Source organism: Aspergillus niger (genome assembly GCF_000002855.4).
Source record: "Aspergillus niger supercontig An02".
Lineage (NCBI taxonomy): Eukaryota > Fungi > Ascomycota > Eurotiomycetes > Eurotiales > Aspergillaceae > Aspergillus > Aspergillus niger.
The window spans coordinates 1,302,241-1,316,450 of NT_166519.1; the positions used below are offsets into that span (position 1 = coordinate 1,302,241).

The following is a 14,210-nucleotide window of genomic DNA, read 5'->3' on the forward strand; positions in this document are numbered from 1 at the left end:
GGTATCAAGAGCTGGATGAAATAAGATCAATAATGAAAAACAAGATACATCGTCTCCCTTCTCTCGTTAGATAGTTATATCGACAATCTAAGGCAGTTGATGGAGGGTTTTGGGGCAAACGTTCGATTAAAGTTCCAGAGCGTTCGCTCGGGATAGTGTCACGCTGGTGGGTGGATCAGCGGCGGAATATCGTTTTCACGCGGTTCCGATGTCGTTAGTTTCCTACGAATGTGATAGATAATAGCTGCGCAACGAAAGGGAATTATGGAATTTGGGGATTTGCAAAGACTACTGCTGATTGGAATATTCTTTTCATACGAGTCTCATGTTATGGTAAATTTTCATGCATGACGAAGGTCCTATACTGTAACAGAACAAACATTCAATTTGTTTTCTCTATAGATGATTTCACGCTAGGATTAAGATGAGTTATCTACTTCTTTCGTATTTACAACTTTTTGTAGAAGTCAACCGCTCTCTACAAACCGAACTGGGTTCTCAGAGAATCACCAAACCGCCGAATGGCTTCGGTGATGCCTTCCGAGCTGGCGGCAGCAAACGTAGCGCGGAAGAACATCTTCTCCTCGTTGACTCCAGACGCCTTGAACCAGCTGCCACGAGAGACAAGGACGCCGTTATCGATGGCAGCGAGGAACACTTCCTCTTCGATGGCTTCACGAGTCTTGCCGGAAGCCAAGCCGGGGTGCTTCTTCCAATCAACCTCGATCCAGTGCTACCAGTGTGTTAGCTTGTCATGTGACCCGGGACTTATAGTAGCCATAGTGGAAACTTACAAACATGCCTGCTGCAGGGGGGATCCACTGAGCAATCTCCCGGGGCAGGTACTGTTCACAAGCATGCATCATCGTATCACGGCGGCCAGTGTACTGCATGCGCAGGTTGATCAGCCAGTCAATGTATCCAGAGTGACCCCAGTGCTCATCGAGAAGCTTGTAGAAGATCAGCTGGGAGATACCGCTAGGGTTCTGAGCCGAGGTCTCGCAGTTCCGGATGAATCGTTCCACAACCTGATCCGCAGCGACGATCCAGCCAGCGCGGGATCCAGGAGAAAGGACCTTGGAGAATGATTCGACGCGAAGGACACGTCCATCGACGTCGAGGCTCAGGTAGGATGGCACAAGGGATTTGAGGAAGTCATCGTGGGTCGCTGGTGGCGGAACGGGCTCGCTGTCAGCACCAGCGTAGGGCTGCATCTGCAAGAAGTAGTACGGCTCGTCCTCCACGATGTACACGTCGTGCTTCTGGGCGACCTTGTACACGGCCTTACGCCTCTCTGCGGACTGAGTGGCACCCGTTGGGTTCTGACCAGTGGGAATGGTGTACAGCACGTAAGGCTTGGGGCCACCCCGGGCGGCTTCGTCCCAGTTGCTCAGAACCTCATCAAGGGACTCAGGCAAAAGACCCTCGCCGTCCATTCTGATCGGCGCCACCTTCAGCCCGAGCGGAAGTGCAGTCTCCTGGGCACTCGCAAAAGTGTACTCTTCCATCAAGATGTAGTCACCGCGGTTGCAAAGCATGCGGAGGATTGTGTCCCACGCATACGTGCTACCTGCGGTCAAGCAGCACTGCCAATCGGCATAAGGAGGGTTGTGAATGAGCTAGCAGCGATCAGTTCATGTCATAGATGAAGAATCTTGGTTGTATTGCCTCCACGTACTTCAGTGTGTTCCGTCACGAACCTAAGCAACTGGGGAGTTCCCGAAGCCTGGCCATAGTTAAGGGCAACCTCCAAGTCTGACCATGTGTTCACTTAGTATGCAACTTGAAGCCCGAATCTGGAAGCAACTCACCGTAAAGACTCTTTCCGTTGCGCACGTCACCCTTACTCGCGGTCAGAAGAGAACCGGAATTCTGGATAGCCTCCGGGGTGAAATCAGGGGCGTTGGGGACCTTGACGGAGAGCTGTTCAATGGGGAAGTATTCCGGAGAGGGGAGACCGCCACCCAAAGAGATCAATCCGGGGTTCTTCAGGTACCGCGCAGCACCCTTCAAAGTTGAACTCTAACAAAAGCTTCAGTATCCATGTATACCGTAACCGAAGTGTATAAGCGGACGAACCTTCCGGGACTTGGATTCGATGGAGAAAATATCTTGCGGGGGATTAGTAATTGGCAGAGAGGGAGACAATCGGACAACTTACGATCCCAGCGTTTCGATTGAGGCTTGGTGTAGCAGTGCTAGACGAAAGAATAGAAGGTCAGTTGATCTTTCGCCACAGAACATCGTCCGTTTGTAGAGGCGAGAATTTGAACATACCGGGCTCTTGAACATGTCACTGTTCACAGCAGGAGCAACACCGGTGGGAATCTTTGCGCTCTTAGCTCTCAGGGCAGGGATGGCATCGACCGTCAATGAGCCGGATGCGGCAACCGAGCCCACGTTGTTTGAGTCATTGTCCACGGCGACGGGAGGGCTCATTCTTGAGACAGGGGTACGATTGAACGTAGCGTGCTTGATGAATATGGAAGGCAAGTGAGTGTATTACACACAGTCCACACAAAAGTCAGTGTAGCAAGGTAGAGGACTGAGGGAGAAATTCACAATGCAGGCGAACTGATGGCGAAAGTGAAAGGGGAATCGAGTCACGCAGGGGCGTCCGCTTTTTTCTCCGCTTAAAGTGGGCGGACCGGTTCCGCCGGTAATGCATCATTGGGTCGATGGGGACAGGATTCTTCCACGAGGCACGCAAAGGGCGCGCGCCATTGCTGATGGAAAGGAAGGCAGAAGCAATCAGATGCCGTGGAGGAGCTTCACCGCGTTTTCGTTATCTAATTCCACTGTGAGATGCCGCGAGTTGATGCGATGTGACGCTGTCGTTCACAGGGCGCGGCGGGCGGCGATAACGTAATTGGTAATCCCGATACATTCTCCGTATGGTTGGGCCAGCAGCAGTACTAAAGGCACTTCATTCTAACTGCATCTCAACCAAAGAGCCATGGGTTAGTACCAGCTAGCCTTGTGGTGCATTGGTTCACCGTTGTTGCGGTACGATGTGGCCTGGTGAAAATGAGGGGAAAGCTCGAAGTGAAGCAAGGACCAGCAATTGCAGCAGCAAGACAAGCAAGAATGCATAGAAATCAAATTACCGCTCGGGTGACAACCCCGCGCCTAGATAAGGCTATCGCCGGCATCGGACTTGCTTATCAACCCGATAAGATCTAAGTCTCATCCCCAAATAGGCAATGGAAACGAACTATCACGGCTTCTACTACTGCCTGCCGACGAGTCATTGACTGACCTGTGTTCACCTCTGAAATAACGAGATGAAGCCAATCATCATTGGGTATGACAACCATGTCTGGTAGGGTTCAAAGGGGGAAATTCACGTGGTAAGACTGCATTTACTGGGTTTACCCCTCTTTCAAATGGTTTTGGCAGGAGAAAAGCATGAGTCTGTGCTCACCACCAATGAAGAATTACAGGGTCGCACTATGATCCTGCCGATGTTCCGTCCATGACGAATTCTCTTGAGCTTGAACAGGAGTCCCTCAAATGTACCCGGCACACGACCTAGTATAGCTCTTTCTCTCCACTAAATCTCTTGGGCTACAGATGCTCTCGAATCACACAATAACGTGGCTCTGTCTTCCTCTACCAATTTAATAAGCTTCCCAGTTGGGTCGAGGCGAGCACTGTCATCATAATTCTCATACTCCTCTCGATATGTAAAATCTTATAGGGGACGAGTCCTGGAGCTGGCTCACGCTGGCTCACGCTGGCTCAATGTAACTCTCATAGCTTCCTCAATGAGAATCTTCAGATCAGACAACAGAGCATATTACAATAGTCACTACAGCTCTACCTGGAAAGAGCGGTTTAGCTCTTCAATCTGACGTCTTCCGGGCTATTGCCCTTCTAGTTTTGACGACTGAAGATACTCAAGTCTCGTTTATGGTTCCCCGTTGGAGACAACGTGAGTTACTATCCCTTGGCCAATTCAAACACAGAGAAAGGTGTATTATTATCACGCTGAGATCATTCAAGGTCCCCTGCCGACTTCCCCTTCCTGAAGCCATCACAAGCCCCTTCCAATCAGCCGAGTCCACCCGAGTGAGGCCACAGCTGCGACATCCAAGTCTAGATCAGCGTCTCACTCGCGATGAAACTCAGATGAAATAACTATGACAGGAAGCCCCCTCATGACATTTGCTGTACATAACTTTCAACTGAGACCAACTTCAAACAGCATCCAATGTTATAGGCGTTGAGGCTTTGGAACAGTTACCCGAAAGTCAAATTGGCATCTGGAATCAATACTCCTCTGATACCCCTCTCCACCACCGCATCTCGAGCTGAAAACAGACCATCTCGACCCCAATGCTACGGAGGGGAATGTCTGCGGGGTTTCTTTTGTCACCAAACATCATGGGGTAATTACCATGTGTTAAGTCGTGTTGCGGCTATATAATCCCCTCAAACACTCAGCCGGTTGAACAGAGGATCATCTCAATCAACGAGCATCATCTACTCTAAACTTTAATATCTCAGACTTTTCTTTGACACATACCTTTTTGCATCTCACTAGAAGCTTGAACACCAACCCTAATAATTCAACATGCGTGGAAAGATCGCTCTCGAAGAAGCCTTTGAGGTCAAGGGCATGGATGAGGAGATTGATGCCCAGGCAGCCCTCTATATCGCCCCCAAAGATGTTGAACGCTACAAGCGCCAGATCGTGTCCATCACAGACGAACGCTTGCAGCTGTCCGACCAGAACGGCATTGGATATAGCATCCTCTCCCTGACTGTCCCGGGTATCCAGGGCATCACTGACAAGGACAAGGCCGAGAAACGTGCTCGCGATGTGAACAATTACATTCATGACCAGATCAAGGACCACCGTGATCGACTGGGAGCATTTGCAGCCCTGTCAATGCATGATCCCAGACAGGCGGGACATGAGCTCCGCCGCTGCGTGAAGGAGCTGGGATTCCACGGAGCCTTGCTGAATGATGTTCAGCATACAGGGGAGGGAGACGATGATCAGCCCCTGTTCTACGATCAGCCCGACTACGACGAGTTCTGGAGAGTGGCTGTGGAGTTGGACGTGCCGGTCTATCTTCATCCTGCCGCACCCTTGCGGGATACCCTAATTTACAAGCAATCCTACGAGGACCGCAAGTATCTCGTCGGACCACCCCAGAGCTATTGCAACGGGGTAGCACTGCACCTGATGGGAATCATTGTCAATGGCGTGTTTGATAGGTTTCCCAATCTGAAGGTCATCGTTGGACACATGGGGGAGCGCATTCCATTTGACTTCTGGCGGATGGACCACTGGGTCAAGGGCGTGACACGGCCGCTGGCAGAGAAGAATGGAGATACTGTTTGCCAGAAAGAGCCACTCTACTACTTCAAGCGCAACATCTACATCACCACCAGTGGACATTTCAGCACCCAGAACCTGCGCTACCTGTACGAGTGGCTGGGCGATGAGCGAATGATGTTCAGCGTTGACTTCCCCTACGAGCGAATGGAGCATGGTTGCCAGTGGTACGATGATGACGCGGAGAAGATCAAGGAAGCGCTGGGTGGCCGCGACGGATATCTTCGTGTTGGCAGGGACAACGCAAGAAGGTTGTTCAAGCTCACCAAGTTCAAGGATTGCGATGCTGTTTAGGTAATGTGACGGGGAAACAATCAACATTGAAAGGCGTTCGTTTCCTTACGGGAGATGTTGTTCTGGACTGAAACTGGTTGGAAACACAACAATGGTATCGTAATGCATGCGTTCTTGCTAACTGAAACTGTTACACAATTTGGTATGATATGCTTAATGAGGCGATTCTACTTGCTTTTGCTTTGGTATTGGTCGAACATTGACACCGTAAGAACTGCCTATATACCTACTTCTGGGTACTTATTTCAGCTAAAGAGTTTTATACTCGGGGTAAGAGTCCACCTAAACACACTTTTAACTGACATGTATAAATGTTGTACTATTGAAGGGAAGACTGGAATGCGGCACTATAGGAAGCGAGCCAGTAAAGGAGGAGAGAGAATACCGTGTCATCACCAAATGTTGCTGAGAAGGTCCACTTTCCGTAAGGTAATTGACAGTTGTATTGTTCTGCTTGATGCCTGTCTTATTTGATAGCAACTACCTCAGCCTTCCATATCTCCTCTACACCGTAGCTACACTATGACAGACACTTAGGGAGGCTGAGACCATAACCAATGAACCCGAACAAGGTTCCCCTTTCCCCACCATCTCTAGATCACGGACAATGCACAGGAGTAACAACCTTTTTCTGCGCGTCCTCAACAGTCGCAAGCAGATGTGAAATCTTCGGAGGATACACAGGGCTTGGAGCGACAACATAACTCTTTTCACTCAGCGCTTTAGGAAGAAACTCCTTGAAGATCTTGTAACATATCTCGTGGTCCTTGACCACATTTGCATCTGGCACGTGAGAAGCTGATGCAGATGCTACTGGACGGTTTCCAACGACAGCTTTGCAGATTGCGGTGCTAATATCCGTTTCTTCGGTATCGATTGCACCCAGGAGGTTTGTCTGTTCTGGTTTCTTTAGTATCTCTAAGAGTTCCTCCTTGGCTCTTGTGCTGTACTTGTCAATCACTTGGCTGGCTCTGAGGCCGTGTTCGTAGTCGAATTTCTTGCCTGGTGCTGTGGCTCTTACGTTACAGCCCGCTGCAGCTGCTAGCTGGATGGCGTTGCATCCGGGGCTGGTGGTGCCGCCCCATACTAGAATTCAACCACAGTTTCATCTGTACTATCAAATATGTCCGAAAAGCCAAATCATTGGAAACATTGACTAGTCATGTTATCCTGGAACGATCCCTTCTTCTACTGTATCTAGGCTGCAGATGTCGATGCAGCTGAGGGAGAGGCTGGCCGCTGGGTCCCACGGTTAGTAACCAATGGCTGTCCAACACAAATCCATTGATAGTTGCGTAATTGTCTCATCTCGTGCTTCTGATTTGCTTTTTCTGTACTTAGTATACTAGTATATACACTAGGTTTGGCTCTTTTTATTGGACAGATACCACCCAGTCATTTACTATCCAGCCAACAGCCCTAACCCATCCCCAGCACGACTCCATCCCATCACCATGTTTGAGCGAGTCTCAACTGCCCTAGCCAAAACAATACAAAACAACCCATGGATGAGCCAAGTAGCAGGCATCTTGCCCTTACCAGCCCTAATCGACTTTGTTGACATCCCCGTCAAGATCCATACACTGCAAGTAACCGGCAGCTACCCACTAGGACACGTTCCCTGCTGGGAAGACTGTGGCAGAGAAGGAAGGGGGAGGAAGTGAGTCGGAAGACTCTACTGTCGCCAGTAGTACTACGATTCTCGCGAATGATACGAGCAGGCTATGTCCTGGTGCGATGAAGGCTATTAACCCCATCTTGGAGCCGAGTGATGAGCGCTCGCTGTGGGAGGAGGCGACTCGTGAGGCGATGATGCTCTGTGAGGATGTACCGGTGGAGAAGCGGATTACGGGTCTGAGTAGTACTGAGTGTGGGAATCTGCTTGGTGAGGAGTGGAAGAGGCAGTATGGGAGGCTTTATTGGATGCCGTTTATTAGTGAGGGGATCTATATGGCGGCGAAGATTCGGAGCGAGGCTGGGTTGTCGGGAAGGATGGTGGGAGGGAGTGGTGTTTAGGGGTATTCTCAGTATCATGATATGATGATTATGAAATTGAAGATAGTAGAAATAGATACTATTAGATAAATGATGCTTATGTTCATGTGCATCATGGGGATATCATGACATCTAATGTTTTGGATAATTGGCAAGTCTACCACTATCAACGCCAGGGCCTTCTGCACATTACGTCGTCCTAAAAAAGGTTACAAAAACTTAGTGTTAAATTTCTTCGCAGTGCTAGCAGGCGAAGTGAGAAAGGAAAAGTGTTCCCAGCAGAGGCTATCCGAGGATCCCTTCAGTTGGTGGCTGATGCTCAACAGAGGATCAATGGGGGTGGAACACACTGTTATGTTCATACCAGAGACGGTCAACTGCGCGAGGTGCATCTCCCGGAGAGAAACCCGAGGGTTCGAAGACTACCGAGGAAATTGAATTGCGCGCATTCCGAGATGGAAGTCCAAGCACTGGAAGTCAAATCCCGGTAGCGGAAGTTTAGTTCCCTTGGCTTCCGACCCAATCAGCAGAAATCAGGTTGTCACGTTGCATTTTATCAACCAAAACTAGGTACTGGGAGGGAATCATCGATGTGCGGATCAATCGAGAAAGGATCAGGCACTCCTTCGAGGTGATATTGTATAGGAATTCAATACTGACATAGAGCAGGTCATTGTCTGTATACTGGTTATAGGAGCCCTGTTAAATGTAGTATTTATATTGAGCATAATGATTTCTGTTTCTGCTAGTATGTGTCCTGGTCGGAGGCGGCATCAGTCTTACGCATAAGACTGTATCATAAACATAATCCTCATATAGACGTGACAAGCGTAATAATAAGATAAAAAAACATCACAGCGAAGGCTTCGCGGCGACGTACTTCCCCTGCGTTCCATCGAGCTGCGCCTCCAAAACAGCCGTGGTACCATTCTGCACACTCTTGATCGCCTCAGGTAATAGCTTTCTCAGCTGAGCAACATTAGCAGCCTGAGCGCCCCAAAAGGTACCACCGGATGCAGCTGTCGCAATACCCGGATAGTCGGGAGTCGGGGCGAAAGAGATGTTGAGGTCTTCGTTCGTAGCACGAGATCCATCGCCATTCGGATGGACGAGAAGCATACTGCGACGAGGGGCATTCCAGCCCTTGTTGTTGAGCACGATCGTAAGAATAGGAATGTTATAGCGACGAGCAACCCAGTAAACAGACCCTGGAACGGAAAAGAGATAGGTGCCATCCCCGACGATCTGGCAGACAAATTTGCCTTTGTTTGACCCGCCGTGTTTAGCGTCAGCGGCGAGCTTGATGCCCAGGGCACCGCCGCCGGACCAGCCGAGACCACCACCGCCGCAGTTGATCCAGGATTTCGGCAGTGTAGGCGCAATCTGGTCGGCCACGTTGGCGGTGAGGGTCACGGATTCAATGGCCCAAATGGTATCGGAAGGGCAGGACTGGCGTAGTTGGCTGATGAGATAGTTGGCATTGAGGGGGGCGACATCCCCGCCGGGAGGTAAGCGGGCGAGGTTGTAGATAGCCTGGCGGGTCTTCTTGAAAGCCTCTGCGCGGCGCTTGCCCCGAGCACGGTTCTCATCCGACTGGATTGTCTGCTGAATGGAGGGGTTGGATGCAATGTATTCATTGAGCTGCTTGAAAGCGGTTGCCGACTCAGCGCGGAAGGTGGCAATTGTGGGGATGTAGGCGACGGGAATCTGCTGCTTGAGGGGGTCGACGTCGACGTGAATGATGCGGGCAGAGTCGGACGGCTTGCAGAGCGTCGGAATCCAGGGTACATCACAGTCGGCAACGAGAATGAAGTCGGCGGATTTGATGGCATCATGAACACCAAAGCGCATGCCTAGGTATGCCGGATGGTCTCCGGGAAAGCACATATCGCAGCCGCCAGTGTCGAGGACGCGGATGCCCTGGAAGGTGTTGGCGAGGGTGACCAACTCGTGGACACCTCGCGCTTCTCGGCCAGAGTAGCCGACAATGACCAAGGGATTTTTGGCAGCTGCGAGCTCTGATGCAATCAACTCAACACCTTCAGTTGGGAGAGCAGACGGGGAGACAGACACCCAATGGCTCTGATTGAGAGTGTAAGGAGTAATTTCCTCCTCCATAACTTCTCGTGCACCGGCCAGGTAGACGGGCCCCTTAGGATCACTGGTGGCGAATTGAAGAGCGCGGTTGACCATCTGCTTGATGTTCTTGCCAGATCGAATTTCTGCGGCATACCGGCAGTATTGCGAGACGATCTGCTTCTGGTCGGGAACATCTTGGATCCAATGAATGTATTCAGTGCGCGAGCCACGCATCTCCCCCTCAATCGTATAGGGGGAGAGACCGGCGAAGATCAAGACGGGGGCTCGGCCACAAGAGGCGTTGTGGATAGCGGCAGCGAGCCCCTGGGTGCCGACATCGACATGAACAATCACGCATTGAGGTTCCCCAGTCAAGCGAGCATAACCGTCGGCCATAGACAGGGCCACCATCTGCCAAGGACGCATGCGGGGTTAGTGTCGGGCGAGATCCACAACGAGATTGCATTGATCGGCTCACCTCGTTGGGACAAGTTATGATCTTAGGGAAAGCATTGGGCTTTTCTTTCTGGCCCTTGACCATAGCCTCGAGGATGGAGGGGTGGTCGGAGCCCAGATTGACAAAGACATGGGAGACACCAGCCTGGAAGGTTAGCTTGACCCACATTTCATTGTCGACGGGGGCCGTACCTCCCAGAGTGCCTCGAAGAAGGCAAAGGATGCTGTGTAGACCCTGAGGACTGTCAGTGACTATGAAACAGGCAGAAAAAGCGGTATTGAGAGAAGGCAATTACTCACATCGTCGCAATCGATCAACAATGGTATGTAATGAGCAAGCAATGGTGAAAGTCCGGAGATGAACGAGAGCAATGCGGAGTAAAAGAAGGGGGATACAGGAATTCGGGGATAGATTGATAAAGCCGGCTTAATAAAGACAGGCTCGGGGGCAAGTCCGAACTGGTGAGGAGAAGCTGCTGCTTAACACCGAGGTTAACGGGGATTCACTGAGTAATCACCAAACTAGGTAAGTAGTTCGTTAATAAAGTTAGCACGATGAGGTGGTACCCATAATTGAGCTGCAAGGTGCAATCATGGCTCTATGCTGGGGGCTTAGTGTGGAAGTGCTCGTCTTTCCACTATGCGCCGGAAGCCGATCAGTAGTAACGACAAAAATGGAATCAGAACTGTCCAGTATCACGAGTGTTCGATCAGCCCTATCCTGCCCAGTTCTCTCCGACAGGAGCTTGTTTCAGTGCCAAGTTGGTAGTTGGTGGACCCGTCCACCGATTAATCTTACCAAAATAGTTCCACTGTTCATCGGCCAGTTTGTCAATTGATTATCACTGGCCATCGTCAGCCCGCATGACGTCGTGGCCGCGTCCCTCCAATTGCTCGCGGTTTTTCAAGGGATGCGCTCACCACATCATCTTGTAGCATTGGCCCCAATTATTCGTTATATTATCCCCTGGTCATCCAGAATCTGATTGCTAACCGGTAGCCCCCAAATACGTCATCTCGTAGACAGGCAGCCATCCCTTTTATATTAATATTAATAGTCATGGTCGCGCCAGTGGCCTGGGGTCCCGCCAGCGAATCCACTTGGATGCCCCTTTTTAAACTCGCCAGCGCCGTGTTTTCCTTGAGTTTGGCTTCGTTGATTTTTTGGTATCTTCGTCAGCCAAAAAGTGCCAATCAAGTGCGAACCACCATGCTCTCCGACACTGTATATGAGCTCTGTCATGACGAAAAGACCGTCACCTCGGAGCTTTTGCAGGATCCGTCGCAGTCGCCCACCAAGCTATTCCAAAAGCTGTATCATGATCGGAAGACAAAGTCGCACAAATCCAACTCGAATGAGTCGTTAGACATAGGTGAGAATGAACTGCGCAAAGTTCTGCAGTGTGGAAACTGGGGCAGTTCCCAGCCCAGCGACCTTTTCTTGAAGGTAATTAACCGGCCAATCCTATCATGTTTCTTTCCTGAAGGACATATCTGACAATCATCAGATCTACCATGATGCGCTTTGCGCATTAGAAAAGAATCCCATGTCCGGGGTAGTCTCCCCGCCACTCATGGGCAGCCACGGCGTAGTTCCTCTGACTATCATCGCCCCATTGCCTGATCTCTGTCGTCATATGGCAAACTGCATTGTGCGAGCTGAGAAGGAAGTGTTCCTGGCGACGAATTTCTGGATTCACTCCGATGCATCGACGCTGGTAACTAATGCATTTCGTGAGCTATCCCGACGAGCCGGCGAGCGTGGAACGAAAGTGATTGTCAAGATGGTCTATGATCGTGGAGATCCGCAGCAACTGTTCGAGAACCACCTACCAGTGCCGGAGAAAAAGTATACCAGCGAAAAGGTGCAGCTGCCTGCGGCTCATGAGATTCCCAACATCGATCTGCAGGTAGTCAACTACCATCGGCCCATCTTCGGAACCTTTCATGCCAAGTTCATGGTCATTGATCGGCGTATTGGACTGCTGCAGAGCAGTAATGTGCAGGATAACGATAACTTAGAGATGATGATCCATGTCGAGGGACCCATTGTGGATGGGTTGTATGACACGGCGTTGATTTCGTGGGGTCGTTCGCTCGACCCTCCACTGCCCATGCTGGACTCTCCCGCCACGGAGGCTCCCATTCCTTGTCACGCCTCGCAGCAGCCAGATTATGATGCTCCCGACCCGGGGCCTCTACCGGAGCTTACCGTCGATGAGCATCACTATGACTCGGATATTCGCGCTGAGGCCCAGCGCATGAACGGCCTGCTGTTACCACGTGAAGGAGAGACCAGAACGCAGGCCGTAACTCGTCGCTTAAGTATGCACCACCACCTTTAGTGATTAATACATGATTAGGAGCTAATTCTCATAAATAGATACCACAATTCAAACCGACATGTCCGCCGACGCCCCCGAAAGCGACCAAGACCCCATCATGCAGCCTTACGTCGTTCTCCCACCGCACGACCCCTTCCCCATGGCTGTTATCAACCGTGAACCCTGGGGTGCCCCCAACCACAGCAGCATTCACACGCCGCAAAACAGCAGCTTCCTCGCGGCAATCAACAACGCGCAAGAATCCATCTTCATCCAGACGCCCAACATGAACGCCGAGCCCATCATCCAGGCCCTCATCGAGGCCATCAAGACCCGCGAGGTCACCGTCACATGCTACTTGTGTCTGGGGTACAACGACGCTGGCGAATTACTACCGTTCCAGAACGGGACGAACGAGATGGTGGCGCATCGGATGTACAAGGCGTTGGACACGGACGAGCAGCGGTTCCGTCTGCGGATCTTCAACTATGTGGCGAAGGATCAGGTGCGGCCGATTCATAACAAGTTTAAGCGGAGAAGTTGTCATATTAAATTGATGATCGTTGATGAGAGGGTTGCTATTCAAGGTATTTCCAACTCCATACTTCAATTCGTATCTCAAGGTGATAAGAAATCTGACGAATACACAGGTAATGGAAACCTCGACACCCAATCCTTCTACCACAGCCAGGAGGTAAACCTTCTGCTCGACTCCCCATTCGTCTGCCGCGCCTGGCGTGAAGCCATCGACCGGAACCAGAACACGGCGTACTACGGCGGTGTCAGTCCCGATGACGGCTGCTGGCACGATCCAACGACGAATGATATCCCCGTGGGGTCGATTGGCGTTGACCCGGGGCACTTTAGCTGGGCACGGGGTGCAGTAGGAGCGGTGCAGAGAGTGAGAGGGGCGGGTGGTTTCTAGTATAGTATTCTTGCATGGTCTTTTGGATGAGTTTTATCATTGTTTAGTAGCGATGTGTTAGACATGTACGAGTTTGGCATATTTTATAGCATGTTTCAATAGTCATGCAGTTGGATGAATGCCGTACCTCTACCAAACTTTATCCTAATCAGTACTTATCAACAACCACAAACCATCCAAGATGGACGAGCCTAAGCAACAGCAAGAATAAACCAATGCCGCCCCCATCAGCGAAATAACGATCTACGCCCATCACCAAAAATCCCACCCTTCACACGCAGCCCGAATCGCCCTCCTCGACGCCCTCTCCTGCGCCGTCGAAACAACCCCCAAATCTCCCTCCGCACGAGCCCTCCTTGGCCCCATCATCTCCGGCACCACTGTTCCCCACGGATTCCCAGTCCCTGGTACCTCACATGCCGTAACCCAGTAAAGGGCACATTCGACGTAGGCCTCTTAATTTGATACCTGGACCGCAACGATGCGAGTCGGGATGAGAAGGGTGGGTTTCGGATTGAGGACAAGAAATTGATGAGGGGTTAATTGGAGGTTGGCAAGAGAAGTATTGCTGCTGGGGTGGTGGTGAGGTTTGAAGGATGGGTGTGTATTGGAGGAGGTGCTAGTGGAGTTTACGGTTGGGCATGTGAGGAATTCGAGGATGGCGGAGGAGATCAGGAGGAAGTTTGTGAGGAATATGCGGTTGGTGCTTACAGAGATTATTGGGAGGATAATGGAGGTGATATAAAGGGATGATGGCAGGGTTTGTGAATTGGTGGATCTGCTTGCGAGG

At 50.9% G+C, this 14,210-nt stretch overlaps 7 protein-coding genes across 7 annotated transcripts; 4 read left to right on the plus strand and 3 right to left on the minus strand.

Moving 5' to 3' along the window:
* Positions 1 to 478: 478 nt before the first annotated feature.
* Positions 479 to 2,439, minus strand: An02g05540 (uncharacterized protein; the record flags this gene model as incomplete). Its single annotated transcript, XM_001399653.3, has 7 exons — positions 479 to 733; positions 795 to 1,619; positions 1,679 to 1,755; positions 1,812 to 2,022; positions 2,080 to 2,111; positions 2,162 to 2,198; positions 2,278 to 2,439. The coding sequence occupies 7 exons, from the start codon at positions 2,437 to 2,439 to the stop codon at positions 479 to 481; spliced, it is 1,599 nt and encodes a 532-aa protein (XP_001399690.1).
* Positions 2,440 to 2,577: 138 nt separating this feature from the next.
* An02g05550 (hypothetical protein) lies at positions 2,578 to 3,183 on the plus strand (the record flags this gene model as incomplete). The annotated part of the gene is made up of 3 exons (XM_059746310.1): positions 2,578 to 2,615; positions 2,689 to 2,865; positions 3,033 to 3,183. 3 exons carry the CDS (start codon positions 2,578 to 2,580, stop codon positions 3,181 to 3,183), a joined length of 366 nt encoding a protein of 121 aa, XP_059605146.1.
* A 1,393-nt stretch (positions 3,184 to 4,576) lies between these two features.
* An02g05560 (uncharacterized protein) lies at positions 4,577 to 5,641 on the plus strand (the record flags this gene model as incomplete). The annotated part of the gene is made up of 1 exon (XM_001399655.1): positions 4,577 to 5,641. One exon carries the CDS (start codon positions 4,577 to 4,579, stop codon positions 5,639 to 5,641), a length of 1,065 nt encoding a protein of 354 aa, XP_001399692.1.
* A 466-nt stretch (positions 5,642 to 6,107) lies between these two features.
* An02g05570 (uncharacterized protein) lies at positions 6,108 to 6,926 on the minus strand (the record flags this gene model as incomplete). Its single annotated transcript, XM_059746311.1, has 3 exons — positions 6,108 to 6,156; positions 6,244 to 6,708; positions 6,919 to 6,926. 3 exons carry the CDS (start codon positions 6,924 to 6,926, stop codon positions 6,108 to 6,110), a joined length of 522 nt encoding a protein of 173 aa, XP_059605147.1.
* Positions 6,927 to 7,095: 169 nt separating this feature from the next.
* Positions 7,096 to 7,657, plus strand: An02g05580 (hypothetical protein; the record flags this gene model as incomplete). The annotated part of the gene is made up of 2 exons (XM_059746312.1): positions 7,096 to 7,301; positions 7,333 to 7,657. 2 exons carry the CDS (start codon positions 7,096 to 7,098, stop codon positions 7,655 to 7,657), a joined length of 531 nt encoding a protein of 176 aa, XP_059605148.1.
* Positions 7,658 to 8,381: 724 nt separating this feature from the next.
* On the minus strand, positions 8,382 to 11,024 carry An02g05590 (uncharacterized protein; the record flags this gene model as incomplete). Its single annotated transcript, XM_059746313.1, has 5 exons — positions 8,382 to 8,427; positions 8,517 to 10,126; positions 10,194 to 10,406; positions 10,472 to 10,630; positions 10,971 to 11,024. The coding sequence occupies 5 exons, from the start codon at positions 11,022 to 11,024 to the stop codon at positions 8,382 to 8,384; spliced, it is 2,082 nt and encodes a 693-aa protein (XP_059605149.1).
* A 357-nt stretch (positions 11,025 to 11,381) lies between these two features.
* An02g05600 (uncharacterized protein) lies at positions 11,382 to 13,420 on the plus strand (the record flags this gene model as incomplete). The annotated part of the gene is made up of 3 exons (XM_059746314.1): positions 11,382 to 11,618; positions 11,680 to 12,496; positions 12,555 to 13,420. 3 exons carry the CDS (start codon positions 11,382 to 11,384, stop codon positions 13,418 to 13,420), a joined length of 1,920 nt encoding a protein of 639 aa, XP_059605150.1.
* Positions 13,421 to 14,210: the final 790 nt, after the last annotated feature.